Raw genomic sequence first — 13,257 nt, 5'->3', positions numbered from 1 at the left:
GTTATATTGGCAGTTTTATTAGTATATAATTGGACAAAATAATTCCTAATAATTGCTTTAATTTAAGTTCCATTGGTATTGAATTTACCCTTTTTATTTTTGATAACAGTAGTTCAGTTTTCTTGTTTCCTTTTTAGACCAAATTAAATAATGGTTTATCTATTTTATTGGCTATTCATAAAACTAACTCCAAGTTTTAATTATTTATTAGTTCAATTTGCATTAACTTTCCATTTTATTAATCTTTTCTTTGATTTTCAGGACTTTTATTCAGGTATCTAGGGATTTTTAATTAGCTCTTTTTCTAGTTTTTTTTTTTTAAGTTACATGCCCAATTCATTGATTTTTCTCTTTCTCCCTTTTATTCATGTGAGGGTTTGGGGATATAAATTTTCCCTTAAGTACTCCTTTGGTAACAGCCCACATATTTTGGTATGTTGTCTCATCGTCGTCATTATCCCTATTTATTTTTGTCTATGAATTGTTCTTTCACCCGTTCATTCTTTTGTTTTTTGTGGGGTTTTTTGCTTGGCAATGAGGGTTAAGTGACTTGCCCAGGGTCACACAGCTAGTTAAGTGTCAAGTATCTGAGGCCGGATTTGAACTCAGGGAGTCCTGAATCCAGGGCCGGTGCTTTATCCACTGCGCCACCCAGCTGCCCCACACCCATTCATTCTTTAGTATTAGATTATTTAGTTTTCAAATAATTTTTAATCTATGCTTCCAATGCCATTTATTTGGATGCAGTTATTACATTATGGTTTGAAAATGACACATTTAATATTTCTATTTTTTCTGCATTTGTTTGTGAGGTTTTTATGCCCTAATACATGGTCAATTTTTGTTACGGTGCCATGTACAACTGAGAAAAATATATACCTCCTTTATATTCCCATTCAGTTTTCTCCAGACATCTATAATACCTAACTTTTCTAAGATTCTATTCATCTTTTTTTACTTATTTATTTCATGATTAGATTTTTCAAGCTCTGAGAGAAGAAAGGTGAGGTCCCCTACTAGTAGAGTTTTACTCTCTATTTCCTCCTGTAATTCATTTAACAATTCCTTTAAGAATTTGAATGCTGTGCTATTTGATGCATATACATTTAGTATTGATATTACTTCATTGTTTATGAAACCTTTTAGCAAAAAGTGGTTCCACTGCTTGTCATTTTAATTACGTTTACTTTTGTTTTTACTTTGTCTGAGAATTATTTCTTTTTAGCTGCTTTCAGTTTTTTCTACTTGACCTGGGAGCTCTGAAATTTGCTTATGATATTCCTGGGAGTTTTCAATTTCAGATCTCTTTCAGGAAATACTGATAGATTCTTTCAATTTCTATTATCTGGTTCTATGGAATTGGGGCAAATTTCCTTTACAATTACTTATAATGTGATGTCTAGACTTGTTTTATGGATTTGGTTGCAAATAATTCTGAAATTATATCTTCTCAATTTATTTTAGGGTCAGTTCTTTTCTTGATGAGATATTTTACATGTTCTATTTTTTTTCTTTCTTCTGACTTTGTTTCATTGTTTCTTGATGTCTCATGGAGTCATTAGATTCCACTTGCCCAATTCTAATCTTTAAGGAATTATTTTCTTCAGTGAGATTTTGTTCCTCTTTTTCCATTTGGCCAATTCTGTTTTTAAAGAGTTATTTTCTTCATTATTTTTTCTGCCTCTTTTATCAAACTGCTAATCTTCTATTCATAATTTTCTTCTATCTCTCATTTGCTTCCCAAATTTTTCCTCTATTGCTCCCATTTGATTTAAATTTTTTTTGTTCTTTTTTATTTCTTTCTTTAGCTCTTCTAGGAATTCTTATTGGGCTTCTGTCCAATCTGCATTTTTCTTTGAGGCTTTTCCTACTGTCTGAGCAGAGAGTACTCCTTGTACAGCTGCTGTTACTTTCACTGTTACAGCCACCACCATGCTGCATTCCTGACCAGCCTTCACTTCAATAACACAGACTTCTCCTTCTGACCTAAGTTGTCCTGGGCTGGACAAATGTGCCACTGTAAACTTTTTGCTGGTTTTGCTGCTTAAGAATTTGATTTGGCACAATATTTTAGAGTTGTTTATAAGGGAATGTTGCTCTCTTTACTCTGTCATCTTGGTTCTGTCCCTCAAAACTCTACCAAAGCTACTCTTGCCATTTCCTTTCCATTTGCACTACATTCCCTCCACCCCTAATTTCACATTTAGGCATGACCTACAAAATTAGCTTTAAAATTCAAATACAGGGGCAGCTAGATGGCGCAGTAGATAGAGCACCGGCCCTGGAGTCAGGAGTACCTGAGTTCAAATCCGGCCTCAGACAATGAACACTTACTAGCTGTGTGACCCTGGGCAAGTCACTTAACCCCAATTGCCTCACTTAAAAAAAAAAATTCAAATACAAACACACACACACACACCCATACATATGTAAAATATTGCACCCAAACACACACAAATAAAACAATTCCTATTTAACTGGACTGAAACTACAGCCTTAAAGAGGAATAAGAAAAAATGGTTTAAACGACTTCAAATACTTAGCGTGATAAAGGATGTGCTTAAAGCTGTTTTCAAGTATTGGAAAAGATAGCAAGCAGAAGAGACTTGTTTTTGTGCTCAAGGGCAGAACTAAGAATAATGTGTAAAACATACAGAAATGCCAATTTAAGCTTGATGTGAAGAAAATCTTTCCTAACAGAACTGTCCAAGTGTAGAGTAGACTGTCCAAGGTAGATTTCCCCTCCCAAGAGATCTTCAAATGAAGCCTGGATTGCCACTGTTTAGGGATATTTTAGAGGAGATACTGAAGTGGTAGTAAAATTCCTTCCAAATTTTAATATTTATTATTCTGTAATTTCAGTTGGTTAGAGATGCCAGATCAAGTAACTTCCCTATTCTTAGGATGAATTAGAATGGTATTTCTAAAAGTGTGTTCAAGTGATGCCTAGGGGTTCCTGAAACTATTTAAAATGAACCAAAATATCAAAACTATTTTCATAACAATAATAATATGGTGTAACTTATAATACAGTAAATAACAACAGCTATAACTCATGTAAACGAAAGCTGTTATGAGGGGGTCCTCAATAATTTTTCAGTGTATAAATGGGTGTGGAGACCAAAAAGTTTAAGAATTACTGGGTAATAATTATTTTTCCCTGATAAAGCTGCTTGTGAAGGCTATTGCTGATCCTTACTTCCATCCTAATGGACTTCTCTAGTCTGAGTCTGCATTGATTTTCACAGAAGTTCTGATTTGCTTCTTTGGAAATGCCTCTGAATCAAAAGGCAAATTCTCTAAGCTCTATAGCTAAAAAACAAGTGAACAGTGAATTGAGCAATACTCAAAGTGCAAACTGTAGCTTTAATGAGCTAGACATCTTTAAAGACATTTCCTCAGATTCCCTTAGGTCACCTAATATGAACTACCCTCCTCCCCACTCCATCCTCACTGACAGGGCTTCATGCTTCCAGCTCTTTGTTCTAGTCCAGAAGTCTTATCAGTCTGCTTTTTTATTTCCCCTTCCTGCCTTAATACAGTCTCTCCCTTTTTTTTTCCTGGTTTCTTTTTGGTTCTGTTACAATGATTGCTTTTTCTAAATCTTAATAGTATTTTATTTTTCAAATTACATGTAAATATAGTTTTTAACATTGATTTCTATAATATTTTTAATTCCAAATTTTTCTCCACCACCCCACCCCACCAAGACAGCATGTGGTACAAATGATTGGTTGGAGGCTTAATAACAAAGCAAAAATCAGCCTGTGAAGACTACCCAAGGAGAGCTCATTAAAGAGGAAAAGAACAGGACTCCAATCTACTTCCTTTTCCATTATTGCCTTGTCCAGGCAAAAAGTGACGGTTCTTAGAATCAGATTCAGTTCATGAACGAAATGGACAGGCTTTTTTTGCCAGGGGGTATACCAGGGAAGGGTGGCCAGCTGTCCTTGGGTTAATCATCCTTGGATAAATCTCTCTCCTATCAGCCTATGACTGCTATATATCTCATCCCCAAGAACAAAAGTTCTGAATAAAATATTCCCTTCTCTAGGCAAAACCTGGCACTTTCCAGAGAGTTGACCAACAGTGGTCAACTCCCATCAAGACTACTGGGGCATAGCAAAGGATTGGAAATTGAGGGGATGCCCATCAATTGTGGAATGGCTAAACAAGTTGTGATATATGAATGTAATGGAATACTATTGTGCTGTAAGAAACAATAAGCAGGCAGATTGCAGAAAAACCTGGAAAGATGAATTGATGCTGAATGAAATGAGTAGAACCAAGAGAACATTGTACACAATATCTTTTCAATTTTTTTTTTTGGTGAGGCAATTGGGATTAAGTGACTTGCCCAGGGTCACACAGCTGGTAAGCGTCAAGTGTCTGAGGCCAGATTTTAACTCAGGCTCTCCTGACTCCAGGGTTGGTGCTTTATCCACTGCATCACCTAGCTGCCCCCTATTGTACACAATATCAACAACATTGTGTGATGATCAGCTGTGATATACTTAACTCTTCTCAGCAATACAATGTCAAAAGATTCATGGTGGGAAATGTTCTCCACATTCAGAAAAAGAACTAGGGAGTCTGAATGCAGATTGAAGCATACTGTTTTCACTATTGTTGTTGCTTTGTTGTTGTTTATTCTTTTTTGCATTTTCCCCCTTTCTGATTCTTCTCTTACAAAATGACTAATGTGGAAACATGTTTAACATAATTGTAATGTATAACCTATATCAGATTGCTTGCTGGCTTTGGGAAGGGGGCGGGGAAGGAGAGTAGGAGAAAAATTTGGAACTCAAAAAATATCTTTACATGCAATTGGAAAAATTTTTTAAAATTAAATTAAATTTTATAAAAAGACTACTAAGGCAAAGGAGGACCTTAATTGAATACAATGAAGTCACTTTATGATGCTAGTTTGAGATCTATAGAACTCACACCTTACAGGCTAACCACAGGATACCAGATCACTGCTTTACATAACAGCTCTAACTGGGAAGCCTGACGAAGATATCAGTGTTATAACATATTTTTTAGCTATTTGAAAAAAAATTCTGCTTTCTTTTAGATGGAAAAAGAGAAAAGGATTAAAATTATTGCAACAGGGATATGGTGCATTATTATTTTAAAATTTCTGGCCATAAAACTTAAGAAATTAGTTACTCATCATGTTAAGTAGTTTCCTTTGGAGAAAATTTTATTAATATGGGGGTCTAAAAACTTTTAAATATTTTGATAACCATAACTCAAATTAATTGGTTTCCTTTGTAATTCTATATATTTTATTTTATGCATGTAAAAACATTCTTCTTTTTTAAAAAAAAGTCCCTAGGTTTCACTAGACTGCCAAAGGGATCTATGACACACAAAAAAGGTTAAGGATTCCCATCGTAGAGAATTAAAAGAGCAAGATAAAGCAATCTAACTATCTGATATAGTTTAATCTCTAGTCCTATCCATTGCCAGGAGATGCTCTCAGTGACTTCTTAAATTCCCTTCTAGTCTTAGGAATACATGATTTGCACCTGCAACCTGAGTGATTCAGATCACGCTGCCAGATGCCTAGTAAGCTTTCAAGAAATGTTTTCTACTTAAACTTTCTTTACATTTTTGAAAATAGTCAAGCTCTTCCCAAAAAGGAAGAATCTGGCTTCTTTGAGGAGAAGTAGTCACTCTGAGGAATAAGAAGCTGGACTCCAAAAAATACTGATGTCATTCCATGTCATGAGAAATAATCCAGGAAGAATAAAAAGAAGTAAGGGGTGGTGGCGAGCACCTTCCTCTGCTGGGAAGTACTCAAATGGCCATTTGTTGACCCCAAATCAACAACAGAGAGATCTGCTGAGTTCCTGGGGCTGCACATAGTGTAAGTCAGAGGCAGACGCAAGAGATGCCATCATTGAATTATACTATATGCCACCTGGGTGGAAAGAAAAAGTAAAGGAGGATTATAAGAAACTGGTTTAAAGTTTGGTATGGCTATAGGATATTTTAGTAATGGAGAACTTTCATTATCTAGACTTCTTCCCTTGGGGGGTGGGGGGGGGCAGTGAGGGTTAAGTGACTTGCCCAGGGTCACACAGCCAGTAAGCGTAAAATGTCTGAGGTTGGATTTGAATTCAGGTCCTCCTGAATCCAGGGCCAGTGCTTTATCCACTGTGCCACCTAGCTGCTGCATTATCTAGACTTCTTCCAGAGCTCTCTCACTTTGCCATAAGCAGAGAAGCTAATATTTTCTTGACTTGCCGTAATGATGACTACATTCTTCAAAACATGGAGTAAACAACAAAGGGAACTGCTATTCTGGACCTGATTCCTACCAAAAAGCAGGAACTGGTTTCTGGTGGGGTAGTGGTGGTGGTGGTGGTGGTGGAAATGATGGCAATTTTGGGAGGATTAACCACTGCATCTTAGCATTTGTTACTGAGGAGCGGGACAATCTGGACATAGACTGGTATGTAGCCTAGATTTTAGGAGACCAGATTTTAAAGAATTCAGAAAAAAAGATATGTAGGACCACATGAACTAAAATTGTACAGGGGTGGTCAGCTTATGACAGGTAGGAAGATTCCAGAAACAAAATTATGAGGATATAAAGAGAAACAACTCTGATGAGGAAGAAAGGGGTCGATTGTCTAAGAAGTTTGATGTGGATGGGTAAAGGAAAATTACAGTTTTTGGAGGGGTTGTGTGAATACAGTTGCATTAACATACTATTGGTGGAACCTCCAAAGTCACAAAACTGTTTATTGCAATTGACCCAGAGGTACCTCCATAGGCCATCCCCTAAAAAAAATTAAAGAAAGATGAAAAGGACCCATATGTGCAAAACTATTCATAGCAGCTCTTTCTGTAGTTGCAAAAAAATGGAAACTAAGAGAATTTTCACTTATTGAGAAATGGCTAAAAATATGTTATATTAACAAATATATTAATAGAATGTAATATTAGGCAGCTAAATGGCGCAGTGGAGACTGTGCTGGGTCTGGTGTCAAGAAGACCTAAATTCAAATCCAACCTCAGATATTTCTTAACTGTGTAACCCTAGGCAAGTCACTTAAACTATACTCTGTCTCAGTTTCCTCAACTGTGGGGATAACATTGTTATGAGGATCAAATAAGATATCTGTAAAGTTCTTGGTACGCTGGTACATAATAGATGCTTATTAAATGCTTATTCCCTCTCTTCCCTGTTATTGAGAAATGATTAAATAGTTTCTGAGAAAACTAAGAAGACTTCTGTGAACTGATGATGAATGAAACGAGAACTAGAACAATTTATATGATTCTGTAACATTGTAAAGACAATACTCTGAAGACAACTTCAAAACACTTGAGAACTGACCAATATGCTGATAAACCACAATTCCAGAGAACAAAAAATTATGCATCCTACTTATATTTTGTCAGCTGATTAACCAAAGATGCACAATGAGATATAAATTTTTAGACATGGCCAATGCAGGAATTTATCTTTGCATGACTGTGTGTACAAAAACATACACATGCAAACACATATGTATACATGTGCATATTTTGATGAAGAGAGTTTGATTTTTGCTGTTGTTCACTTGGGGGAGGGAAGGTTAAACAGAAAATTTGATACTTGTCAACTGTGTAACGATTGGAATGACGCCACCTGCTGGAGACTTACTGTAGAAGAGTTCTGCCCATGAAGCGAAGGTCTTTGAGGGCAAGACCAGGAGTCAGGAAGTGACGCGGGCTAGTGGGAGGAGGAAGGAAGAGACTGGCGCGCAGTCTCACGCGCTCTTTCCGGAGGACGCTAGTGGAGAGGGGAGCTAGAAATGTGCTCTCCCTTTAATAGATAGGAATCTAGGCCTTTCTCTCTCTCTTTACCAAATTCTTATTCTCCTTAATAAATGCTAAAAAGTCTAACTCTTGCTAAAGCTTATAATTTATTGGCGACCACTCATTAGATATTTTAGACAGTTTAGCTAGAATTTTAGCCTTAACAACTGAAAAAAAATTAAACTAAAAGAATAGATCATGTAGATGTACAGGGAACTAAGTAACCAAGTTAGATTTTAGAAAGGTATGTTAAAAAGATGAAAACAAAGTTAGTTTCCCTCCACTCTCCAAGGATACTTAATGGAAGATAAATACAAAAAATATGGCTTGAGGCAGCTAGATGGCACAGTGGATAGAGCACTGGCCCTGGATTCAGGAGGACCTGAGTTCAAATCCAGCCTCAGACCCTTGACACTTACTAGCTGTGTGACCCTGGGCAAGTCACTTAACCCCAATTGCCTCACCAAAAAAACAAACACAAAAATAAGTCTTGATCATGTAAGAAAAGTATCCAGAGCAGTAATGCTCAGAGTGGGACATGGTTGGGGATGGATGCTAAGGACAACAGAAAAGAGTTTCAAAATTATATTGGGGAAAAAGGAGAATCTTAAAAGGTTGTTAACTGACAAGAAGAAAGACATGAAAGCAGAAGGTAGAACCATTCAAAACTTATTTTATTTCCATTTTCTCTGTCAAGGAAAAGTACCTTTGGTCTAGAAAAGCTAGAACAAAGTATGCCATGCTAATCAAATTTGCTGATAAAACAAGGATGGGAGATAGCATGGTGTGATGGGGAAAAGCACTGCCTTTGGAGTCGAAGGACTGAAAAGGAGTCAAAGGTGGTGCTTACTAACTGTGGTTTTAGGCAAATCACTTAATTTCCCTGGGTCTCAGTTTGTGTTTTTTTTTTTAATAAGAAACTACTTTTTTTTTTTTTTGCGGGGCAATGGGGGTTAAGTGACTTGCCCAGGGTCACACAGCTAGTAAGTGTCAAGTGTCTGAGGCCGAATTTGAACTCAGGTACTCCTGAATCCAGGGCCAGTGCTTTATCCACTGTGCCACCTAGCTGCCCCTCAGTTTTTTTAATCTATAAAATGTGGGAGTTGTCTGAGTTCTCTCTCAGCTCTCTATGATAGCTAGCATATTGAAAGATAGTCTGAATCCAAAAAAGATCTTGAAAGGCTCATAAAATGAAACATTAAAGTCTTATACTTAAGTGAAAACAAAACCAAAAAAACCTCAAGAGATAGAGGAGTCTTTGCTAGACAGAAGGTTATTTGAAAAGATCTGAGAAGTTTTCGTGATCTGCAAGTTCATTATGTTTACAATGTGACATGACAGCCAAGAAGGCTAATACAATCTTAGGTTCCATTAAAAGGGACTCAGCATCCAGTACTAGGGAGGGGATAGCTCCACTGTGCTTTGTCCTGGTTGGACCATACTTGGAGGCTTGGGTTCTGTTCTAGATGTCCCAGTTTAAAAAGGAAATTTCTCAGTTGGTGAGCATCCAGAAAAGGGTGTTCAGGAAGTTGAGATTGAGGCTCAGGTGAAGGAAGGGGAACAAGAGAGTCATGTTACATTTGTTTTTTTCTTGGCTCCAAGAGAAAGAATGATAAGCACTAGGTGGGAATTGCAGAAGTACAGAACTGGCTTCATGTAAAAACAAACAAACAAAACCCCTTAACAATGAGAGACAGAATGTGCTACACCAGAAAACAGTCAGGCATAAGGGGGTCTTTCTCACTGGAGGTCTTCAAGAAAAGACTGGATGACTACTTGTCAGGTGTGATGGTTGTACAGGAGACCCCTTCCAACTCAGTCTCATGTAGTGATTTGTTTCTTTCCCACTAGAGGGCACCACCAGCCCAGCAAAGATAAACCCAATTTCCCTCAAAAACCTGGAAATCTAACGTTTTTCTTGTGAGGTTGTAGGGCCCTCTCTTTCTTCTTTGGCATATGGGAACAAAGGAAAGGGTAAAAGGCAATTTGGCACAATGTGGAATGCAGAGAAGTTGAGCTGTGAGATCAGGGAGGTAGGTAACAGCTGCTATGGCTAATAGCCTTAATTAGGGCATTAGCTCTTCACCTAATTTGAGGCTGCCTGTAAGCACTTAAAAATGGCCAAAATAGTGGAGCCCTATGGACTTGAGCTCCTTAAATTACCCTGATTAACATGACTAGAGTTGAGTGTGATGTCAGAAGGGGAAGCAAGGTGGCTAGGCTATACCTTTTTATGGCCAAATGGTGTAGCCCTGGGGAATAGTGGTTGACTGTGTGGCTTCCCTGTGGTGTATGTTCCTGGAGAAAGTCCCATGCATTAATCTGTACTTTATGCTGCTTTGAGTCTTAGGTGAAAATGTTACAAGGTCACTAGTGTATGTGTGTGCCTATAGATAGATATATAGATAAGACACATACATACACCTATATGCATACACACATGTGTACTACATGTATATAGGTATATATACACAGATATACTCATATACATGCATATACTTATACACACATATATACATATGCATATATAAACACACACACACACACATATATATATATACTAAATATATATAGCTTTATATTTTATAAAACCTTTTGAGTTCTTCCTATTCTTTTGGGGGACCACACAGGACCTTTGAAGTTAGTGGTCACAGTGCTTTATTAGAGGTAGAATTTAGTATGAAGGATTTCTGATAAATGTTAGCAAAGCATAAGTAGAATGGAGGAAAGTGATGGCGGTAGGATTTACCTACCACCCAGGGGAACAAGGAAGTTGCTTCTGATGATGATGATGATAAAACAACAACATTCATAAGCTTATTACACTTATGAGACATTACCACATGGGTTACAGAGTTCCTCTTTTAAATGGGTTGTATATTAATCATAATTCAAGTAAAATACTTTAAGCCAATGATCTGCTAATAGCTACAAGAATTCTCAGGACTGAAAGAAACGGAAGTTTTGACTATTGATGGCGTGGGAGAAGAAGGAGGCTATAACTTAAAGCACAGAAAGAACACTGGGGGAGGGTAGCTCTGGAACCTTCTAAAGGGCTGAGGTAAAATGACCCTTTGTCCTAGGCTGTTGAAGACAGTGGGGAGTCAGCCTCTGTTGTTCTATACGGAGGACCAACACTAGGTAAGAGAGGACTCAGAAGGGAAAGTGGAAGGTTGAAAAAAAAAAAAACTGCCATCACTTATGGTCCGCAATTTTACTCTAAAGTCCTAGTTGCAACAACCCTCTCAGTGTTGAAAGTCATTTTCCCTTCTAGGTTGCCAATGCCCACTTTGGGATCTTGGAAACAACTTGAGTTAAACACGCAAAAAAGTTTATCATTCTTACTATTTAGCTGAGTCTGAGAGTTGGTATTCTCTTCTCCGATCATAACATTCCTGGATTCCAGGGTCCTCCCATAGTTTTTTTATTGCTTCCACTTGTTTCCTGGGCAACATGGACACTTTGTCTACTTCCACTTCTCTAATCATCTGAGCATTTTCCTAAACAAAAGGAAAAAAAATCATTAAAGAGAAGAAATCCAACTTAGAGATGCTGTGGTGCAACCTATGGAAGTAGAGGCTCTTTGTAGAGCAGCTATAGGTCATGATGTACAAGGTAAAGAGTGCTTGGTTTACAGTCCAAGGACCTACATCCAAATTCCATTCGCCACCCCCATCATTCACTAGCTGTGTAACTCTGATACAGGTCACATCCCCATTCTGGACCTCAGTTTCCTTATCTATAAAATGAAAAGGTAGACTAGATGATCTCAAATGTCCCTTCTAGCCTCAAATCTTGATGTCTATAAAAGTTCAGGTGGTCGTAAGCAATCCTAGGGTAGGGGAAATATGCTCTTCCTTGAAGTTGTTGATAATTAAGATACATAGGGCAAGACAAGCTGGCCTAGTGTCAAGAAGAGATGAGGGGGCAACACAACTTTCCAATGAGATAATCATACATTGGCCCAACCAGTCATCCTCAGCTCCTGATGGTGTTTTAATGCCAATAGAAACAACACCTTCTGCTATGAAAATAGAACATGCCCACATGTACAAAGGAGGAAGGAAGAACAAGAATGAAGGGCACCCTGATACCACCACCTTTCTCCTGTCTAGCAACTCACCTTCCTACCCTCTAGAGAAGCATGAATGTCATATCTTATGACAAAGTTAGGCATGTATATATACATTCTACTCAGTGGGTGATTTCATCAGCTCCTATGAGTTTAATTCAGTTGGCTCCCAGATCTCTTTTTCCCCTCTTAGTCTTTCTCTGAGCTCCAGTTCCATATCACCAACTGCCAGCTAGACATTGTAAATTGGATGTCCCATACACAGGACAGAATTCCTCAAACTCAACATGTCCAAAACAGAATTTGTGTTTCCCCCCAAAAAACCCTAGCCCTTTCCCAAACTCCTTGTTTCTGTCATGGGTATCAGTATCCTTCCATGTTCAGAGTCTTTAACATTACACTCTTCACTCTGCCTTGTTTCCTTAAATTCAGTTGTAACCATGGCACTGCCCTAGTCAATAAGCTTCTTGGGTGTTTTTAGATAAAATATAAACCCTTCTACTTTACTTTTAAGCAACCCTTCACAATCTGACCCCAACCTACATTTTCAACTTGATTATTCCCCTTTCTGTACTCCAAGATCTAGACAAACTATCCAGTTAGATGGCCCAGTAAATAGAGTCTCAAGTCTGGAGTCAAGAAGACCCGAGTTCAAATCTGTATTCAGACACTAGCTATGTGAATCTGGGAAAGGTACTTAACTTCAATTTGCCTCAGTTTCCTTAACTGCAAAATGAGGCTAATAACAGTGCCTACCTCCCATGGTTGATGTGAAGATTAAATGAGATAATAATTGTAACGCACTTAGCACACTGTTTGCACACAAGTGCTATATATATCAGCTATCATTATTACTATTATTATATGAAAATATTCATAAAGTTCTTAGCACATAATAAGTGCTCCATAAATGTTAGCTATTATAAATAGTCTTATTATTACATGAGATAATATTCATAAAACACTTAGCAGCATACCTGGTACACAGTAGGTGCTATATAAACCCTTCCTTTCTTTTCTCACACATGGCTTTCAATCTCTTGTTTTTATGCCTTTGTACTAGTTAACCCCCGATTCACTTCCTCTTCACCTGTTTTATTTTCTTCAAGACTTAGATCAAGTACTGTATTCTGGGTGAGATCTTTCCTGATCACCCCACCCCAGCTTCTCTCTACACAAATCACCTTTTGGGTTTTTTTCCTATTTATATTCTTAATTATATGCAGGTTGATTCATCTGATAGAAGGTAAACCCTCTATGGTCAAGGGCTGTTCAACTTTTCTCCATTTTATCTTCAGAGCCCAGCCTAGCAACCTTTCTATAGGAGACTTGTCAGGATGTGTGTGATGCAAATGTGCCCATGTAAT

General features: G+C 37.6%; 1 protein-coding gene across 1 annotated transcript in view; it reads right to left on the bottom strand.

Moving 5' to 3' along the window:
- Window positions 1–13,257, bottom strand: part of LOC122734846 (guanine nucleotide-binding protein subunit alpha-14) — a 279,113-nt gene that overhangs the window by 20,961 nt on the left and 244,895 nt on the right. The window contains exon 3 of the mRNA XM_043975957.1: window positions 11,164–11,318. Within this exon, the coding sequence (XP_043831892.1) occupies window positions 11,164–11,318 (155 nt within the window). The remainder of the gene's footprint in view (window positions 1–11,163; window positions 11,319–13,257) is intronic.

Source organism: Dromiciops gliroides, chromosome 1 (assembly GCF_019393635.1).
Source record: "Dromiciops gliroides isolate mDroGli1 chromosome 1, mDroGli1.pri, whole genome shotgun sequence".
In the NCBI taxonomy this organism is placed as follows: Eukaryota; Metazoa; Chordata; class Mammalia; order Microbiotheria; family Microbiotheriidae; genus Dromiciops; species Dromiciops gliroides.
This window is presented reverse-complemented; position numbering and strand designations above follow the sequence as displayed.